Raw genomic sequence first — 22,154 nt, 5'->3', positions numbered from 1 at the left:
TGAACTTTAAGGATATCAAAAATACAAATATTAATGTTCAATACCACTAAATTGACAGAGCATAAGATCAGGAGCATATTTATCCTAACTGCATTACTCTTCAAATTGCTATGTTTGAATTTTATCTTTGAACTTAACAATCATGATTGTGTTTGATTTGTTATTTTAGTGAGATGGGTCTGTTATCTCACATACAAGACCGAATCCAAGGTGTCCAAACTGCGTACAGTGGCCATTTTACCATTGTTCAACCAGATGGATGTGAGACCAGGGTGATGTCAGAGGGCCAGAATTGCATGTACCATGCCTTAATCCAGGCAACATCCAGAAGCCAGGAGCAGGACATCAAAGAACAGGCAAGGATTCTGCGCAAAAAAGTACAAAGCGAGGTTAGTCATGGAGTTCACATTCCATCTTTCATGTAAAACTTTGTCAAGTATTTTCTAAGAGAGCCATATGGATGTCTATAGTAGTTTATATGATACTGTAGGTGATGGGAGGCTGTAACCCACTGTTGCAGGAGTATGTTGACACAAATTAGTAATATTTTATTATATTTCATATTTTATTAGAGTTGATAGCATAACTTCACATATCTATATGTTGAACATTGACTCCTGTAAGGAGATTACACTAGAAAAGTAGTCAAACTGCATTGTGTAGGTCCCGGTGTTGTGATTTGACATACAGTACCAGTCAAAAGTTTGGACACACTTAGTCATTCTGTCACAAGGATGATGCTGGAGTGGCGAAGCAGGTACGGGGAGTCAAACATTTAATATGGAACAAGACAGGACCAGCATCAGCACACGGGTAGCACAGACTAATTACAATTAATGAAGCAGTGGGGAACAGACCTGGGGAACTGACAAATATAGGGGAGGTAATAACAGGTGATTGAGTGAGTCCAGGTGATTCCAATATCGCTGATGCGAGTGACGAGGAAAGGTATGTGCTTAAATTATGGTTGCAGGAGTGCGTAATGCAGGGGGATGAGCGGGAGCAGGCGTGACACATTCAAGGGTTTTTCTTTATTTTCACTATTTTCTACATTGTAAAATAAAAGTGAAGACATCAAACCTATGAAATAACACATGGAATCATGTAGTAACCAAACATTGTTAAACAAATCAGAATACAGTTGTAGTCGGAAGTTCACATACATTAGGTTGGAGTCATTAAAACTCAATATTCAACCACTCCACAAATTTGTTGTTTAACAAACTATAGTTTTGGCAAGTCGGTTAGGACATCTACTTTGTGCATGACACAAGTCATTTTTCCAACAATTGTTTACAGAGAGGTTATTCCACTTATAATTCACTGTATCACAATTCCAGTGGGTCAGAAGTTTACATACACTAAGTTGACTGTGCCTTTAAACCGCTTGGAAAATTTCAGAAAATGATGTCATGGCTTTACAAGCTTCTGAAAGGCTAATTGACATAATTTGAATCAATTAGAGGTGTATCTGTGGATGTATTTCAAGGCCTACGTTAACTCCGTGCCTCTTTGCTTGACATCATAGGAAAATCAAAAGAAATCAGCCAAGACCTCAGAAAAAGATTATAGACCTCCACAAGTCTGTTTCATCCTTGGGAGCAATTCATGAACGCCTGACGGTACCACGTTCATCTGTACAACCAATAGTACGCAAGTATAAACACCATGGGACCAAGCAGCCGTCATACCGCTCAGGAATGGGAGACACGTTCTGTCTCCTAGAGATGAACATACTTTGGTGCGAAAAGTGCAAATCAATCCCAGAAAATCAATCCCAGCAAAATACCTTGTGAATATGCTGGAGGAAACAGGCACAAAAAGTATCTATATCTACAGTAAAAATGAATCCTATATCGACATAACCTGAAAGGCCGCTCAGCAAGGAAGAAGCCACGGCTCCAAAACCGCTATAAAAAAAGCCAGACTACGGTTTGCAACTGCACATGGGGACAAAGATTGTACTTTTTGGAGAAATGTCCTCTGGTCTAACGAAACAAAAATAGAACTGTTTGGCCATAATAACCATCGTTATGTTTGGAGGAAAAAGGGGAGGCTTGCAAGCCAAAGAACACCATCCCAACCCTGAAGCACGGGGGTGGCAGCATCATGTTGTGGGGGTGCTTTGCTGCAGGAGGGACTGGTGTACTTCACAAAATAGATGGCATCATGAGGCAGGAACATTATGTGCCTATATTGAAGCAAAATCTCAAGACATCAGTCAGGAAGTTAAAGCTTGGTCGCAAATGGGTCTTCCAAATGAACAATGACCCCCAAGCATACTTCCAAAGTTGTGGCAAAATGGCTTAAGGACAACAAAGTCAAGGTATTGGAGTGGCCATCACAAAGCCCTGACCTCAATCCTATAGAAAATGTGTGGGCAGAACTGAAAATCATGTGCGAGCAAGGAGGCCTACAAACCAGTTATATCAGCTCTGTCAGGAGGAATGGGCCAAAAATCGTCCCAACTTATTGTGGGAAGCTTGTGGAAGGCTACACAAAACGTTTAACCCAAGTTAAACAATTTAAAGGCAATGCTACCAAATACTAATTGAGTGTATGTAAACTTCTGACACACTGGGAATGTGATGAAAGAAATCAAATATGAAATAAATCCTTCTCTCTACTATTATTCTGACATTTCACATTCTGAAAATAGTGGTGATCCTAACTGACCTAAAACAGGGAATTTTTACTCAGATTAAATGTCAGGAATTGTGTAAAACTGAGTTTAAATGTATTTGGTTAAGGTGTATGTAAACTTCTGACTTCAACTGTATATATATTTAAAAATGTTCAAAGTAGCCAGCCTTTGCCTTGATGACAGCTTTGCACACTTGGCATTTTTTCAACCAGCTTCACTTCGGATGCTTTTCCAACAGTTTTGAAGGAATTCCCACATATGCTGAGCACTTGTTGGCTGCTTTTCTTTCCCTCTGCGGTTCAAATCATCCCAAACCATCTCAATTGGGTTGAGGTCGGGTGATTGTGGAGGCCAGGTCATCTGATGCAGCGTTCTATCACTCTCCATCTTGGTCAAATAGACCTTACACAGCCTGGAGGTGTATTGGGTCATTGTCCTGTTGAAAAACAAATGTCCCAGTTGGGTTGACGTATCGCTGCAGAATTCTGTGGTAGCCATGCTGGTGTTGACCAGCAAAACACCATCACACCTCCGCCATATTTCACATTGGGAACCACACATGCGGAGATTATCCGTTCACCTACTCTGTGTCTCATGAAGACACAGCTGTTGGAAACAAAAATCAAAATTTTGGACTCATCAGATAGAAGGACAGATTTCTTCTGGTCTAATGTCCTATGCGTGTGTTTCTTGGCCCAAGCAAGTCTCTTCTTATTATTTGTGTCTGGTAGTGGTTTCTTTGCAGGAATTTGACCATGAAGGCCTGATTCACGCAGTCTCCTCTGAACAGTTGATGTTGAGATGTGTCTATTATTGAACTCTGTGAAACATTTATTTGGGCTGCAATTTCTGAGGCTGATAACTTGAATGAACTTATCCTCAGTAGCAGAGGTAACTCTGGGTCTTCCTTTCCTGTGGTGTTCCTCATGAGAGTCAGTTTCATTATAGTGCTTGATGGTTTATGTGATTGCACTTGAAGAAACTTTCAAAGTTTTTAATTTTCCGCATTGGCTTACCTTTGTGTCTTAAAGTAATGATGGACTGTCGTTTCTCTTTGCTTATTTGAGCTGTTCTTGCCATAATATGGACTTGGTCTTTTACCAAATAGGGCTAACACCCCTACCTTGATTGATTGGCTCAAACGCATTAAGAAGGAAAGAAATTCCACAAATGAACATTTAACAAGGCACACCCGTTAATTGAAATGCATTCCAGGTGACGACTTCATGATGCTGGTTGAGAGAATGCCAACAGCGTACAAAGTTGTCATCAAGGCAAAGGGTGGCTACTTGAAGAATCTCAAAACAAAATATATTTTGATTTGTTTAACACTTTTTTTGGTTATTACATGATTCCATATGTGTTATTTCATAGTTTTGATGTATTCACTATTATTCTACAATGTAGAAAACAGTACAAATAAGGAAAAACCCTTGAATGAGTAGGTGTATCCATCTTTTGACTGGTACTGTACATACCAACCCAAATCTGTAAACTCAATTGCGCATTCTTCAGCTGAGATGCTAGACATTTTACATTTTAATAATATAGCAGATGCTCTTATCCAGAGCGACGTACCGTTAGCCATCTTAAGATAAATACACTAAGTGGGACAACCACATATCTCAGTCATAGTAAGTAAAGGTTTTCCTCAGTAAAGAAGCTATCAGCAATGTCTGTGCTAGTATGGGGGGGGTCAGGTGTGAGTGTTAGTGTGCGGAGGAGCAGGGTGACATAGCAGAACTTGGGAAGGTTGAACACCAGGTGGGCTGCAGCATTCTGAAAAACCACCAGGGGTTTGATATCACAAGTGGGAGCCCAGCCATCACTGAGTTGCAGATGACAAGTGCCTGGATTAGGACCTGCACCGCTTACTGTGTGAGGTAGAGTCGTACTCAACAGATGTTGTAGCGCATAAACCTGCAGGAGCGGGTGTTTGCAGAGAATGACAGGGTGTTGTCCAGGGTCAATCCTGGACCTCAAGGTCCTCTACTCCGACAACATTGATAACCCCCGAACAACATCCTGGTAGGTATAACGGTAAATTAAGATACATGAACACATGAATTACAATTACCCACAATCCTCTAGCATAGAGTTCTTTCCAAAGTCTTTGAAAGCCAAGTTAACAAACACATCACTGACCATTTCGAATCCCACTGTACCATCACCGCTGTGCAATCAGGTTTCCGAGCTGGTCACGGGTGCATCTCAGCCACTCTCAAGGTACTAAGCGATATCATAACCGCCATCAATGAAAGACAGTACTGTGCAGCCGTCTTCATCGACCTGGCCAAGGCTTTCAACTCTGTCAATCACCTTATTCTAATCGGCAGACTCAACACTCTTGGTTTCTCAAATGACTGCCTCGCCTGGTTCACCAACTACTTCTCAGATGGACTTCACTGTGTCAAATTGGAGAGCCTGTTGTCCAGACCTCTGGCAGTCTCTATGGGGGTGCCACAGGGTTCAATTCTCGGGCCGACTCTTTTCTCTGTATATATCAATGATGTCACTCTTACTGCTGGTGATTCTCTGATCCACCTTTATACAGACGACACCATTCTGTATACTTGTGGCCCTTCTTTGGACACGGTGTTAACAAACCTCCAGACGAGCTTCAATGCCATACAACACTTATTCCATGGCCTCCAACTGCTCTTAAATGCTAGTAAAACTAAATGCATGCTCTTCAACCGATTGCTGCCCGCACCCGCCCACCTGACTAGCATCACTACTCTGGACGGTTCTGACTTGGAATATGTGGACAACTACAAATACCTAGCTGTCTGGTTAGACTGTAAACTCTCCTTCCAGGCTCGCATTACGCATCTCCAATCCCAAATTAAATCTAGAATTGGCTTCCTATTTCGCAACAAAGCCTCCTTCACTCATGCTGCTGAACATACCCTCAAAACTGACTATCCTACCAATCCTTGACATCCGCTATCTGAGCAGCTTAACGATCGCTGCAGCTGTACACAGCCCTTCTGTAAATAGCCCATCCAACTACCTACCTCATCCCCATATTGTTTTTAATTGACTTTTTTTTCTCTTTTGCACATCAGTATTTCTACTTGCACATCATCATCTGCACATCTATCACATCTATCACTCCAGTCTTAATTTGGTAATTCACTACAATGGCCTGTTTATTGCCTTACCGCCTTATGCCATTTGCACACACTGTATATAGACTTTTTATATTGTGTTATTGACTGTACGTTTGTTTATTCCATGTGTAACTCTGTTGTTGTTTGTGTCGCTTTGCTTTATCTTGGCCAGGTCGCAGTTGTAAATGAGAACTTGTTCTCAACTGGCCTACCTGGTTAAATAAAGGTGAAATAAAAAAAATGAATGAAAAATAGCCATGTGTGTATTGTCAATGGCATAGCCATAGCTAGTGGTATAGAAGGAAAAGTGGATTGTGGGTAATTCCTGTGTTCATGTTGCTGAATCTTATTAACCATTGTACCTACCGCACTGTTGTTCTGGGGTTATCAATATTGGTTCTCTGCTGTACGCTCCATCACTTTTGGCAGGGTTATTGGTTCAAGTACCTTCAGTGATAAGTGTAGTAAAATGTATGGGACCAGACTTTTTTTTAACATTATTTTTAAGATGAATGACCCTTGATATAATTATTGGCTTAAGTAAAACTTTTTAAGTCACTCTATCCTCCATTACAACCCACACTACAATATTACTGTAGAATGTAATGTGTGGGGACAGGTCGAAAAGCATAAAACATTTATGGCAATTTAGCTAGCTAGTTTGCTGTTGCTAGCTAATTTGTCCTGGGATATAAATGTTGAGTTGTTATTTTACCTGAAATGCACAAGGTCCTCTACTCCGACAATTAATCCCCACATAAAACGGTCAACCGAATCGCCTGTCTGGCTCGGAGATCTTGGGTCTATTGATTTAATTGACTTTCTAGGAGGGTCTCTTTTTTTAATTCCATGCATACTAAATAACAGATACAGATAGTGGCCTCCACAGTAGGTGAACCCAGAGCCATGTATGTAGAGAGTTGGGCCAATGCGGTTTCTGCATTATGATGCTTTTACATCACACTTCACCATTCTATGGCAGCCATGTTAGTTCCCTATTAACATTACATGGTGAATAATTAAACAATGATATGTAACTAAATGTCTAGAATTAAAACAATATTAAAAATTCCAAAAGTTGGCCGAACTAATTATAAGGCTCTGGGCACACTCCTACTGTCCATCATGCCCATTTTCGGTTGTCTGATAGAGACATTTTGGTTTGGTCTGTTTCATGTTCGGAAAATAAATAAGTATATATTTTTAAACCACAATGAACCCTCTGGTTTCTTCAGGCTTCAGTCCTAAGCAGAAAGTGACCTTCAGACTTTATATAGAGCATTATTTAATGTGTATAACATAATTACAGTGTAAAACTTTTCGCTGGAGTTACATTATTGTACTGGCACCACGATTGCCAGACAGTTATTGTATTTTGCCTAGACTGTACCATAAAACAAGCAAAGAGATACTGTAAAACACAAACCAATACACTTCTGTATTTTTACTGTATTAACTACATTACTTCCACAGCAATAGCATCTTAATGTTTACATCCGTCTGGATTACTGCAACTCGCTGTTGGCTGGGCTCCCTGCCTGTGCCATTAAACCCCTACAACTCATCCAGAACGCCGCAGCCCGTCTAGTGTTCAACCTTCCCAAGTTCTCTCACGTCACCCCGCTCCTCCGCTCCCTCCACTGGCTTCCAGTTGAAGCTCGCATCCGCTACAAGACCATGGTGCTTGCCTACGGAGCTGTGAGGGGAACGGCACCTCAGTACCTCCAGGCTCTGATCAGGCCCTACACCCAAACAAGGGCACTGCGTTCATCCACCTCTGGCCTGCTCGCCTCCCTACCACTGAGGAAGTACAGTTCCCGCTCAGCCCAGTCAAAACTGTTCGCTGCTCTGGCCCCCCAATGGTGGAACAAACTCCCTCACGACGCCAGGACAGCGGAGTCAATCACCACCTTCCGGAGACACCTGAAACCCCACCTCTTTAAGGAATACCTAGGATAGGATAAAGTAATCCTTCTCACCCCCCCTTAAAAGATTTAGATGCACTATTGTAAAGTGGCTGTTCCACTGGATGTCATAAGGTGAACGCACCAATTTGTAAGTCGCTCTGGATAAGAGCGTCTGCTAAATTACTTAAATGTAAATGTAAATGTACAGTAAATTACATGTTACTGTAGGTTTAAACCTTAGCCCTGTCGATTGTCATAGTTACCACGACGACCGACCAAACTAATTTCATCTTTCAATCACCCACGTGGGTATAACCAATGAGGAGGTGGCACGTGGGTATCTGCTTCTATAAACCAATGAGGATATGGGAGAGGCAGGACCACGATCAGCGTCACAAATAGAAATTACTTCTATTTTACATGCTGACCACACTCCTTGCGTCGTGTGTGTGAGCGTTGGAAAATAAATGTAAACATACACGTTATTCAATTATTGCACCCACACTGCTCGTGCGCGCCAACGAGCATCTTCGTTGCCAAGGGCTAAAATAGAAGTCAGTTCTATTTATGACGCTGATCGCGGTGCAAGTCCTGCCTCTCCCATCTCCTCATTGGTTTATAGAAGCAGATACCCACATGCCATCTCCTCATTGATTATACCCACGTGAGTGATTGAAAGATGAACTGAGTTCGGTCGGTCGTCGTGGTAACTATGAAGTCCAAAGAAGAAAAAGCCTGGAAGGAGGAGAGATGACTAGAAAGGATTCATTTGACCGTTTTGTGTGGATTAATTGTTGGAGTAGAGGACCTTGTGCATTTCAGGTAAAATGTCCTGGGATATAAACGTTGTTTATGTCCCAGGACAAATTAGCTAGCAACTGCAAGCTAGCTAAATTGCAGTTGCCTCAAAAAAGAGACCCTTCTAGAAAGTCAATTAAATCAATAGACCCAAGATCTCCAAGCAAGACAGGCTGTGTAGTTGGCACAACTTTACAACTAATAATTAAGGCTTATCAAACAATTATTTTTGTATAAAGCCAGAAAACACAATACATTTCTGAAACAGACAATCATTTTTTCAAAGGCATGGGCCTAGATTATATGAATAATAAAGCCAGAAGTGTAAGAGACAGATTTAAGCAAATTATTGAGAATCGGATTCTGTCAAAACAATCAATCAATGTCAGCACTAGAGCTAAAATAGAGGAAAATCTGGCAACTTTCAAAATGTTTTGTTAAAATGTTGGACAGTTCTGATGAAAAACTGGTGCCAATGTTCACTAGAAATAAGGAAAAGTTAACTGAAAAGCTGAAAAGCTTGTGCGATCTGGCTATTTTTTTGTTGTTGCTTTGTTCAGTCACTTTATTATCACAACTTTTTATCCATAACGTAAAGTGAATGAATATACAACAGACATGTTACCAACAGATAGGCAAACAGGGAAAAGATTGCTTCTCCCCTCGCTGTGTGTGTGTGTGTGTGAGGACCAACTTCTCTTTCTCTCTGGCTTTCCATGTGTTCTGCCTCCAGACCAAACTCCTTAGAAATGATACATGATGTTGAAGCCTAGGAAGAGGAAAACGGCCACTACAAAATAAAAATATTCTATCAAAAGTTTAGCATCGTTATAGGGAAAATGTTATCGAGAACCTTTTATCGCCCAGCGCAAGAATAGGGAGCACAACCTTTGGGAGTAGAGAAATTGATATTGTGACACTATTTATGCTTACTGACTACAATTATTTCCTCAAACAGGTTCAGGAAAACCTCCCAACCTACTGTGAGTTAGTAAAACTCCAGAAGCGCTATGATAATGTTATGGATCCTGGAAAATATTCCATATTGGGAGGGGCAAGGCCAGAAAAGAAGATTATCAGCCAGGACTACAGGGATGCCATCGCACCTATGGCGGAAACCGACTATATCATTGCCCAGCTTTACGACCTTGGTTATGTTGCCACATACAAAGAGTAAAGTAGTTTCATCTTCATTTGGATACCGATTGCATAGATGATTTAGAGACACTCAGGATACAATTGTAAAATAAATGAGTTCTCTAATCATATGAAAATGAATTTAGAAATGTATTATTTCTACACTCAGGAAATGTCTTCAAAATATCAATAAAGGTCATGTTTCAATATTCAAGACTGTTTCGAAGACTCTTAGCTGCTTGATACTGTACATATGGCCCCTGATATGTCTCATGCACTTTCTTTTTCTCTTCCCTCAAAAGTGTAAGAAACACCATATTGTCTGGAAGGTACGCTGTGGAAGCCGACCACATCATACCAAAGGACACATTAAGGAAGGCACTAGTACACCGTGACTTGGAAAAACTCAAGAGTAAGAATTCACAACTTTATGCTCTAGTAACAAGTATTCAATCGGACCCAAATGGAAGATGCCACCTTGTCATGCAGGTTCTCTACCAACATCACCGCACTGCCTTGACAACTGGCAATTGCATGGAGGCCAAACGGTGCAGGTGAGTCAGCAGGTGTGAGATGTTTGCATGCATGTACATCTGCACTGGGCATGCAAGTGAATCTGTTTCAGAGTACAGTGGATTTATTTATGAAAGCATGAATAAGAATATGTCCATTTTTAACCTTAAAGTCTTATAGAATGTTGCCCACCCATCCCTGGTCCCTCTCTCTGCCCCATTTCCCAACAGGGCACTGCTGGCTGACACACTCGTAAGTGGGAATGCTGAGAAGATGCTGAAGCAGGCCATGATTATGGCCAATCCTGTGTCCTCCCAGAAGCTTAGGGCTAATGCAGGTATCGACATCACAAGCTTGTCTACTGCTGTCCATTCCCTACTGCTCTGTTTATTCCATGTTGCTCCATGCATTCCCCACTGCTTAATCCATTCCCTACTGCTCTGTTTATTCCATGTTGCTCCATGCATTCCCCACTGCTTAATCCATTCCCTACTGCTCTGTTTATTCCATGTTGCTCCATGCATTCCCCACTGCTTAATCCATTCCCTACTGCTCTGTTTATTCCATTCCCCCACTGCTTAATCCATTCCCTACTGCTCTGTTTATTCCATGTTGCTCCATGCATTCCCCACTGCTTAATCCATTCCCTACTGCTCTGTTTATTCCATGTTGCTCCATGCATTCCCCACTGCTTAATCCATTCCCTACTGCTCTGTTTATTCCATGTTGCTCCATGCATTCCCCACTGCTTAATCCATTCCCTACTGCTCTGTTTATTCCATGTTGCTCCATGCATTCCCACTGCTTAATCCATTCCCTACTGCTCTGTTTATTCCATGTTGCTCCATGCATTCCCCACTGCTTAATCCATTCCCTACTGCTCTGTTTATTCCATGTTTGCATTCCCCACTGCTTAATCCATTCCCTACTGCTCTGTTTTGCTCCCCACTGCTCTGTTTATTGCTTAATCCATTCCCTACTGCTCTGTTTATTCCATGTTGCTCCATGCATTCCCCACTGTTAATCCATTCCACTGCTCTGTTTATTCCATGTTGCTCCATGCATTCCCCACTGCTTAATCCATTCCCTACTGCTCTGTTTATTCCATGTTGCTCCATGCATTCCCCACTGCTTAATCCATTCCCCACTGCTCTGTTTATTCCATGTTGTTTATTCCATGTCTGTTTATTCCATGTTGCTCCATGCATTCCCCACTGCTTAATCCATTCCCTACTGCTCTGTTTATTCCATGTTGCTCCATGCATTCCCCACTGCTTAATCCATTCCCTACTGCTCTGTTTATTCCATGTTGCTCCATGCATTCCCCACTGCTTAATCCATTCCCCACTGCTCTGTTTATTCCATGTTGCTCCATGCATTCCCCACTGCTTAATCCATTCCCTACTGCTCTGTTTATTCCATGTTGTCCATGCATTCCACTGCTTAATCCATTCCCCACTGCTCTGTTTATTCCATGTTGCTCCATGCATTCCCCATTCCATTCCCTACTGCTCTGTTTATTCCATGTTGCTCCATGCATTCCCCACTGCTTAATCCATTCCCCACTGCTCTGTTTATTCCATGTTGCTCCATGCATTCCCCACTGCTTAATCCATTCCCTACTGCTCTGTTTATTCCATGTTGCTCCATGCATTCCCCACTGCTTAATCCATTCCCTACTGCTCTGTTTATTCCATGTTGCTCCATGCATTCCCCACTGCTTAATCCATTCCCTACTGCTCTGTTTATTCCATGTTGCTCCATGCATTCCCCACTGCTTAATCCATTCCCTACTGCTCTGTTTATTCCATGTTGCTCATGCATTCACTGCTTAATCCATTCCCTACTGCTCTGTTTATTCCATGTTGCTCCATGCATTCCCCACTGCTTAATCCATTCCCTACTGCTCTGTTTATTCCATGTTGCTCCATGCATTCCCCATTCCATTCCCACTGTTTATTCCATCCATTCTTAATCCATTCCCTACTGCTCTGTTTATTCCATGTTGCTCCATGCATTCCCCATAATCCATTCCCATTCCCCACTGCTCTGTTTAATCCATTCCCTACTGCTCTGTTTATTCCATGTTGCTCCATGCATTCCCCACTGCTTAATCCATTCCCTACTGCTCTGTTTATTCCATGTTGCTCCATGCATTCCCCACTGCTTAATCCATTCCCCACTGCTCTGTTTATTCCATGTTGCTCCATGCATTCCCCACTGCTTAATCCATTCCCTACTGCTCTGTTTATTCCATGTTGCATTCCATGCTTAATCCATTCCCCACTGCATTCCCCACTTAATCCATTCCTACTGCTCTGTTTATTCCATGTTGCTCCATGCATTCCACTGCTTAATCCATTCCCTACTGCTCTGTTTATTCCATGTTGCTCCATGCATTCCCCACTGCTTAATCCATTCCTACTGCTCTGTTTATTCCATGTTGCTCCATGCATTCCCCACTGCTTAATCCATTCCCTACTGCTCTGTTTATTCCATGTTGCTCCATGCATTCCCCACTGCTTAATCCATTCCCTACTGCTCTGTTTATTCCATGTTGCTCCATGCATTCCCCACTGCTTAATCCATTCCCTACTGCTCTGTTTATTCCATGTTGCTCCATGCATTCCCCACTGCTTAATCCATTCCCTACTGCTCTGTTTATTCCATGTTGCTCCATGCATTCCCCACTGCTTAATCCATTCCCTACTGCTCTGTTTATTCCATGTTGCTCCATGCATTCCCCACTGCTTAATCCATTCCCTACTGCTCTGTTTATTCCATGTTGCTCCATGCATTCCCCACTGCTTAATCCATTCCCCACTGCTCTGTTTATTCCATGTTGCTCCATGCATTCCATTCCCTACTGCTCTGTTTATTCCATGTTGCTCCATGCATTCCCCACTGCTTAATCCATTCCCACTGCTCTGTTTATTCCATGTTGCTCCATGCATTCCCCACTGCTTAATCCATTCCCTACTGCTCTGTTTATTCCATGTTGCTCCATGCATTCCCCATTCCATTCCCCACTGTTTATTCCATGTTGCTCCATGCATTCCCCATTCCATTCCCTACTGCTCTGTTTATTCCATGTTGCTCCATGCATTCCCCACTGCTTAATCCATTCCCATTACTGCTCTGTTTATTCCATGTTGCTCCATGCATTCCCCACTGCTTAATCCATTCCCTACTGCTCTGTTTATTCCATGTTGCTCCATGCATTCCCCACTGCTTAATCCATTCCCTACTGCTCTGTTTATTCCATGTTGCTCCATGCATTCCCCACTGCTTAATCCATTCCCTACTGCTCTGTTTATTCCATGTTGCTCCATGCTCATTCCCCACTGCTTAATCCATTCCCTACTGCTCTGTTTATTCCATGTTGCTCCATGCATTCCCCACTGCTTAATCCATTCCCTACTGCTCTGTTTTTATTCCATGCATTTGCTTAATCCATTCCATGTTTATTCCATTGCCCCACTGCTTAATCCATTCCCTACTGCTCTGTTTATTCCATGTTGCTCCATGCATTCCCCACTGCTTAATCCATTCCCTACTGCTCTGTTTATTCCATGTTGCTCCATGCATTCCCCACTGCTTAATCCATTCCCTACTGCTCTGTTTATTCCATGTTGCTGCATTCCCCACATGCTTAATCCATTCCCCTCTGTTTATTCCATGTTGCTCCATGCATTCCCCACTTAATCCATTCCCTACTTTATTCCTGTTTATTCCATGTTGCTCCATGCATTCCCCCACATTCCCACTGCTTAATCCATTCCCTACTGCTCTGTTTATTCCATGTTGCTCCATGCATTCCCCACTGCTTAATCCATTCCCTACTGCTCTGTTTGTTTATTCCATGTTGCATTCCATGCATTCCCCCACTGCTTAATCCATTCCCTACTGCTCTGTTTATTCCATGTTGCTCCATGCATTCCCCACTGCTTAATCCATTCCCTACTGCTCTGTTTATTCCATGTTGCTCCATGCATTCCCCACTGCTTAATCCATTCCCCACTGCTCTGTTTATTCCATGTTGCTCCATGCATTCCCCACTGCTTAATCCATTCCCCACTGCTCTATTCACTCTCTTATTCAACATCCATTCTCTACTCCAGTGCTCTTTAATTCTATGTAACTGCTTAAATTTGGATGAGTATTTTTATTCAGAGGACTTACCAGTTTATTGTACATGTTTACCCTACACCTAGGCATAAACCGCTCGTCCATTGGAAAACATCAAGACTTTTCAGAAAATGGGACGAACTGCTACTACAAAGCTGGGTTCATGAATGTGTTCAGTGAGTATCTGAACATTGGCATCATTGACCAGAACCAGCATACGAGGCTAAAGTCATGGGCCAAAGAAAACAGGCACCAGGACACAAACACAGAGGAGTTTAGAGAGATACAAAGAATAGTCCGAGGACAACAAGGTGAGAAATCGAAGAAACGGGTGAGAGGAAACATGCTCGGACCACAGACACATCAAAGCCCCTGACAAAGAGGGAACATTCTCTCTCCCTGTATCCTATAGTCATTTACACAGAATTTAGATCATACATTTAATTATATTTGTAAAGGAAAAACATAAGAGCATGTAGACATCAGCTGTATATTGATGACCAATGTAGGGTCTTTGTAAGCCCGAATGTCACATGCTGGAGAATGGTGAATGATTTCTTATGTTTCTTCATGAGGGACTTGGTTTTCTATCTGGTACATAAAAAAGGTAAAGACCCGACTCTCTGTTCAAGTCATAGGCCTCTCTCCCTCATCAATATTGACATGAAATTGTACGCCAAGGTTCTAGCCAAACACCTTGAAACTATTTTGCAAAAACTAGTTCATCCTGGTTTGTCAAATATCGATAGGCGTCAGACAATTGGAGACGTCTCCTACGTATAATACAAATTACACCTGATATACCATCCTCCTGTGCAGTCCTGTCAATTGATGCAGAGATGGCCTTTGACTGTCTCGTTTGGTTCTACCTCTGGTAAACTATGGAACATATGGGATTTGTTTATGACTATGTTGAAGACACTGTATAGTAACCCATCTTTAATGGTCTTGAGAGTGTGATGCAAATGTGATACATTTGCTTTTCTTATAACTAATTTCTTTGTTCTATTCATGTGCTGTTCTATAAACCAATTTCTGTGTTCATGCAAGTGACTGACTGAACGAACCCTCACTATCAGTAACTGCAATTTAGCAGTACGTCCAGACCTTGTTTTGATAATGAAAGACGTCTCAGCTTAGAGAGAAGAAGCCTCGTGAGGTATTGGTCAGTCACATGTTATGAACCAGTATTGGTCGGTCATGTGAATGAAACAAAACACTAATAATGAATTAATTATGCTAAATCATGCAAATGTAACTTGTCTGTGTATAGCCGTATATAAGACAACTGCTGGGACTGCCCAGGCAGAGCTTCTGACCAACGTTCACAATGCTGCATTAAGTTTGTTGGAACCTCTCCAGCGTGCTGACAAATAAACATTGATTCATTTAAGATTTACTTCAAGTGTCCCTGTGTAAAATTCCACAACAATGTGTAACCAGTGCTCCTCAGTTTGCCATCAAACGGTGATCTCGTCAAGGTTGTCCAGTGTCCAGTCTCCTATTTGCCATATCACTGGCACCTTTTGGAAGAAATAAAAATGTCAATCCTACTTCAATCGAGTACAGGCTTAACTGAATGACAGAGACAAAATGCAATCTAGAATTTTATTGAATTGTTTGGGGTAGGCCTCGTCTCTGAGGAATGCTCCTTGGCGTCAGATGCTGATGACAGGTTACCTTATGCTAGGGCAGTTGGCATCAAAAACCCCCCCCAAAATAAATACATTACTCACCAGGGAGAAGGGACACATGGAGCAATGGTTGGATATTAAGACACTGGTAATTAGATGTAAAAGAGATGCATGCAAAGACTAGAACAAAAGTGCAATTATACTGTATACTGTAATGGAAAGTATTATATGAAATGTTTGTTAATTACATCTAACCAACCACACATGATGTAATGCAATATGTATGATTAACGTGAAACTCCAGCTGAGCTTTGAACCCAATAGTGCAGATCTTCAATCAAAACATAATATTAGATCAAATAAATCTGAATGAACAAATAAAACAACAATTACATATTTAATTTATTTCATAAACAAAGTTATGCAACACCTAATGCCCTGTGTGAAAAAGTAATTGCCCCCTTACACTCAAAAACTGGTTGTTTAGCTGCAATGACTGCAACCAAATGCTTCCTGTAGTTGATGATCAGTCTCTTGTGTCGCTGTGGAGGTATTTTGGCCCATTGCTTTAACTCAGTGACATTTGTGGCTATTCAAGCATGAACTGCTCGTTTCAAGTCCTGCCACAACATTTAAATTGGGATTAGGTCTTTGACTTGGCCATTCCAAAACGTCAAATTTGTTGCTTTTTGACCATTTTCATGTAGACTTGATTGTGTGTTTTGGATCACTGTTTTGCTGCAGGACACAGCTGCGCTTCAGCTCACAGATGGATGGCATGGTATTCTCCTGTAGAATTCTCTGATACAGAGCAGAATTCATGGTTCCTTCTATTAAGGCAAGTTGTTCAGGTCCTGAGGCAGCAAAGCATCCCTAAACCATCACACTACCACAACCATGCTTGACCGTTGGTATGAGGTTCTTACTGTAGAATACAGTGTTCGGTTTTTGCCAGACATAATGGGACCCATGTCCAAAAAGTTATGTCCATAGAACATTCTTCCAAGGTGCTTCCAAGTGTTTTTCCACTCAATTGTCCAGTGTTGGTGATCGCGTGCCACTGGAGCCGCAATAGCCCATCTGTGACAAGGACCGACGAGTTGTGTGTTCCGAGATGCCGTCCTGCACACAACTATTGTATTGCGCTGTTTTTGCCTGTTTGTGGCCCGCCTGTTAGCTTGCACAATTCTTGCCATTCTTCTTTGACCTCATCAACTAGTTGTTTTCGCCCACAGGACTGCCACTGACTGGATGGATTTTGTTTATCGCAAAATTCTCGGTAAACCCTAGACACGGTCTTGCATGAAAAGACCAGGAAGCCGGACGTTTCTGAGATACTGGAACCGGCGCGCATGGCACCGATGATGATGAGGATACCATACTTAAGTTGGTTAGGTCATTAGTTTTGCCCATTCTAAGATTCAATCAAACAGTAACTGAATGCCTTGATGCCTGTCTGCCTGCTTTATATAGCAAGCCACAGCCATGTGACTCACTGTCTTTAGGAGTTAACCATTTTCTTGAACCAGGTGGTGTACCTAATAAACTGACAAAGAGGCCTCCCACTCTTTCTATTCTGGTTAGCGACAGTTTGCTCTGTTCTGTGAAGGGAGTAGTACACATAATTGTATGAGATCTAAAGTTTCTTGGCAATTTCTCACATGGAATAGCCTTCATTTCTCAGAACAAGAATTGACTGACGAGTTTCAGAAGAGATTTCTTTGTTTCTGGCCATTTTGAGCCTGCAATCGAACCCACAAATGCTCCAGATACTCAACTAGTCTAAAGAAGGCCAATTTTATTGCTTCTTTAATCCGAACAACAGTTTTCAGCTGTGCTAACATAATTGCATAAGGGTTTTCTAATGATCAATTAGCCTTTTAAAATTATAAACTTGGATTAGCTAACACAACTTGCCAATGGAACACAGGAGTGATGGTTGCTGATAATGGGCCTCTGTACGCCTATGTAGATATTCCATTTAAAAAAATCTGCCGTTTCCAGCTACAACAGTAATTTACAACATTAACAATGTCTACACTGTAGTTCTGATCAATTTGATGTTATCTTAATGGACAAAAATGTGCTTTTCTTTCAAAACGAAGACATGACATGGGGTGGAAGACAAGGTTTACGGGAGTGGGGGGTGGAGGGGGTTAGATGTAGACATGTTGGCTGGGTGGGGTGCAGGGAAAAGGATGGGAGGTTGGATGGAGACATGTTGATTTGGTGGGGTTGGGGGGAAAGAATGGCAGGTTGGATGGAGACATGTTGGGGGAAATGTAGGTTGGGGTTGGAGGCCTACTTATTTTTATTTTTTCCTGTTTATACTGAATTTATTATTACTTAATTATTACTGTATATATTTCTTATCTATCTTTTGAGGTGCAGCCCATGTGTACATATAAACTGAATATATTAATGGAAAATGAAGCGCTGCACTGTAGGCTAAAGGAGCAAATGGAGCAATCTGCAGATAACAGCACATCCTCCCCTGCTGTTACCAGGGATACAGCACATCCTCCTCTGCTGTTAACCAAGTAACCACACATCCTCCCCTGATGAGACAAAGATGGTAATGGTATAATCACCCAGTTGGGAATATTAACAGATCATTATATGGTGATAAACTCCCCAGATCAGCATAAATACCATACAGTTAGACAAACCACATTTTTACATGTGTGCTAGACATTGGTGGAAATATATTGTTATTGTGATGCTTTATTAATACAGACTAAAATAGATGTCCTAGGTGGCAAATAATGATTACAAGTCAAGGTACAGTCCTAATCCATTGCAAACACGCCAAGATGCATAAATCTACATTTAAATGTCATAACATGTCAAATATAATCACATGCCTTGGGGGTGTGGGTGGGGGGCATTAGTGATGAACTGACTGTAAATGGTCCAAATAGTTAATGATGTGGGATTGCGGAGCATGCTGGCACATTTGATAATCCCCCTGTAATGAGAATACACTGGATATCACTGGCTTTGTTCATATTCCGGCATTACACACTGAGCTTATTAATGATCACAACAGTAACCATACAGCCACGAGGCAGGACACGACTACCAGGCATGCAGTCTCCTATTTCCCTTTTACTGCAGTGGGATAAATCAGTGTTTGAAACAAATGTATACACCTCACACACATGGTTATGAGATTAAAAAATAGAAGATACCTGTACCATGTCAAATATAGAGTTTAAATGTATTAAATAATGAGTGTGCATCCCAGTATTACACTTGATATACATCACAGAAGACTGATATATAACAAAACCGTTTGACATTAAAACATTGGAATTTCAACTGGATTTTTAAAATAATATTTATAAATTATGACATTTTTTAAAATGTTAACATTCCACCCACTAGGTCACCTTACTGCAGGAATGGCTACAGAAGAAGACAAATAAGAATAAGAAAGCCTCAGTAAGGATGTTCCTAATGGGTACACTATTCACTATTTAGTGCACTACTTTTGACTAGGGCCCATAGGGCTCTGTTCACTATACAGTGCATTCGGAAAGTATTCAGTCCCGTTGACTTTTTCCACATTTTGTTATGTTACAGGCTTATTCTAAAATGGATTAAATTGTTGTTATTTTTTTTCTCATCAATCTACACACAATACAATACCCCATACTAACAAAGCAAAATATATTGTTGTAAAAACTGAAATATCACATTTACATAAGTATTCAGACCCTTTACTCAGTACTTTGTTGAAGCACTTTTGGCAGCGACTACAGCCTCGAGTCGTCTTGGGTATGACTCTACAAGCTTGTCACACCTGTATTTGGGGAGTTTCCATATGGTAGACTTGAATTACTATTTATTTAGTTTCATTCCACAATGGTATTACATTTCTTCAATATCAACTCACAGGGGTAAAGAAGTGTCCCCACTAGACATTGATTTCAAACAGTTCATTTAGAATCCCATAGAGCGAGAGGTTATAGAATGTTCTATATAGAGAGAGACAGGTCATTTTAAGTATTCAGAGCCTTATTCTAATGATATATTTAAATACATTTAATCAATCTACACACTACCCACTACCCACACTACGAAGCAAAAACAGGTTTTTAGACATTTTTGCATGATATTGTCATTTCCGGTCACAACTTTCAGACTTGTTTACGTGTTGCTGTGCGTTTTGTTGCCAACCTTACTTTGCAACCTGACAACTTTACAGTTTTTACTTTTTAATTACCATTTATATTTTTAGTTTTTTTTCATTCAACTTTTTTACTCCGGACGCTTTATCTGGACGTGATTCGTCAGGACCTTCAACACCGAAGCTAAGTAGTAACATTAACATGATGCCTTCTAATTGCAGTCGCTGTACTCATAATATACAGGAGAACAATCACCTTACCGCGAGGATAGCTGTGCTTCAAGCCCAGCTTCAGACGCAATCGTTAGGGAAGGGTAATTTCAGTGTAGGAAAGGATGAAACAGCATCTGTGCCACCAGTAAGTACAGATAGTAGTATAAATCCCCTCGCACGGTCCCCACAGCCGGGCAACTTTCTCATGGCTTCTGGAGGGTAATGCTGTAGGAATGCTCCAACGGTGTCGCTCATTCTGTTGACAAACTTTCAACCGGTTTTCCCCATTAAGCAGCGAGTTGGAGTCTGAGGCCGAGCCTTCTCTTGTCTCTACTCCTCCCGTTACGGGGTCTGAGACTCCGAAGCTTCCCACCATTAGCTCTGACAAATTGAAAACCCTAGTCATTGGCGACTCCATTACCCACAGTAGGGGCGGCAGGGTAGCCTAGTGGTTACAGCGTTGGACTAGTAACCGGAAGGTTGCAAGTTCAAACCCCCAAGCTGACAAGGTACAAATCTGTCGTTCTGCCCCCGAACAGGCAGTTAACCCACTGAACAGTGGGTTAACGGCCGTCATTGAAAATAAGAATTTGTTCTTAACTGACTTGCCTGGTTAAATAAAGGTACAAAAAAAAACACTGTTTACCAGGGGGCAGGGCAGGGCTACCGACGTTAAGGCTAATCTGAAGATGGTTCTGGCTAAAGCTAAAACTGGTGAGTGTAGAGAGTACCAACTATGTTAGGATGAAACAGTCAGAGGTCACCATAGCTTCAGCGTGTAAATCAGCTAGAATGAAGTGTCAGCATCGAGTAATTGTCTCTGGCCCCCTCCCAGTTAGGGGGAGTGATGAGCTCTACAGCAGAGTCTCGATCAATTGCTGTTTTCTGCCCCTCCCAAAAGATAGAATTTGTAGATAATTGGCCCTTTTTCTGGGACTCACCAACAAACAGGACCAACTGGCCTGCTGAGGAGTGACGGACTCCATCCTAGCTGGAGGGGTGCTCTCATCTTATCTACGAACATAGACAGGGCTCTAACTCCTCTAGCTCCACAATGAGATAGGGTGGAGGCAAGGCAGCAGGCTGTTAGCCAGCCTGCCAGCTTAGTGGAGTCTGCCACTAGCACAGTCAGTGTAGTCAGCTCAGCTATCCTCATTGAGACCATGTCTGTGCCTCGACCTAGGTTGGGCAAAACTAAACATGGTGGTTTTCGCCTTAGCAATCTCACTAGGATAAAGACCTCCTCCAGTCTTGCCACTATTGAAAGAGATCGTGATACCTCACATCTCAAAATAGGGCTACTTAATGTTAGATCCCTCACTTCAAAGGCAGTTATAGTCAATTAACTAATCACTGATCATAATCTCGATGTGATTGGCCTGACTGAAACATGGCTTAAGCCTGATGAATTTACTGTGTTAAATGAGGCCTCACCTCTTGGTTACACTAGTGACCATATCCCCTGTGCATCCCGCAAAGGCGGAGGTGTAGCTAACATTTACGATAGCAAATTTCAATTGGCAAAATAAAATAAGAGTTTTTCATCTTTTGAGCTTCTAGTCATGAAATCTATGCAGCCTACTCAATCACTTTTTATAGCTACTGTTTACAGGCCTCCTGGGCCATATACAGCGTTCCTCACTGAGTTCCATGAATTCATATTGGACCATGAAGTCATAGCAGATATTCAAATTTTTGGTGACTTTAATATTCACATGGAAAAGTCCACAGACCCACTCCAAAAGGCTTTCGGAGCCATCATCGACTCAGTGGGTTTTGTCCAACATGTCTCTGGACCTAGTTTTGTCCCATGGAATAAATGTTGTGGATCTTAATGTTTTTCTTCATAATCCTGGACTATCGGACCACCATTTTATTACGTTTGCAATCGCAACAAATAATCTGCTCAGACCCCAACCAAGGAGCATCAAAAGT

At 41.7% G+C, this 22,154-nt stretch overlaps 1 protein-coding gene across 4 annotated transcripts in view; it reads left to right on the top strand.

Annotated features, from left to right (window-relative positions):
• Positions 1 to 15,639, top strand: part of LOC115130877 (uncharacterized) — a 47,137-nt gene extending 31,498 nt beyond the window's left edge. For all 4 annotated transcript variants that reach the window (XM_029662431.2, XM_065019820.1, XM_029662430.2 and 1 more), the window contains 5 exons: positions 170 to 389; positions 9,421 to 9,635; positions 9,902 to 10,153; positions 10,343 to 10,449; positions 14,327 to 15,639. In XM_029662431.2, coding sequence (XP_029518291.2) covers positions 170 to 389; positions 9,421 to 9,635; positions 9,902 to 10,153; positions 10,343 to 10,449; positions 14,327 to 14,616 — 1,084 coding nt within the window. In that variant the 3' untranslated portion in view covers positions 14,617 to 15,639. The remainder of the gene's footprint in view (positions 1 to 169; positions 390 to 9,420; positions 9,636 to 9,901; positions 10,154 to 10,342; positions 10,450 to 14,326) is intronic.
• Positions 15,640 to 22,154: the final 6,515 nt, after the last annotated feature.

This window comes from Oncorhynchus nerka, linkage group LG6 (assembly GCF_034236695.1).
Source record: "Oncorhynchus nerka isolate Pitt River linkage group LG6, Oner_Uvic_2.0, whole genome shotgun sequence".
NCBI lineage: Eukaryota > Metazoa > Chordata > Actinopteri > Salmoniformes > Salmonidae > Oncorhynchus > Oncorhynchus nerka.
Note: the sequence above shows the minus strand (reverse complement) of the source record. Positions and strands in the feature narration are given on the sequence as shown.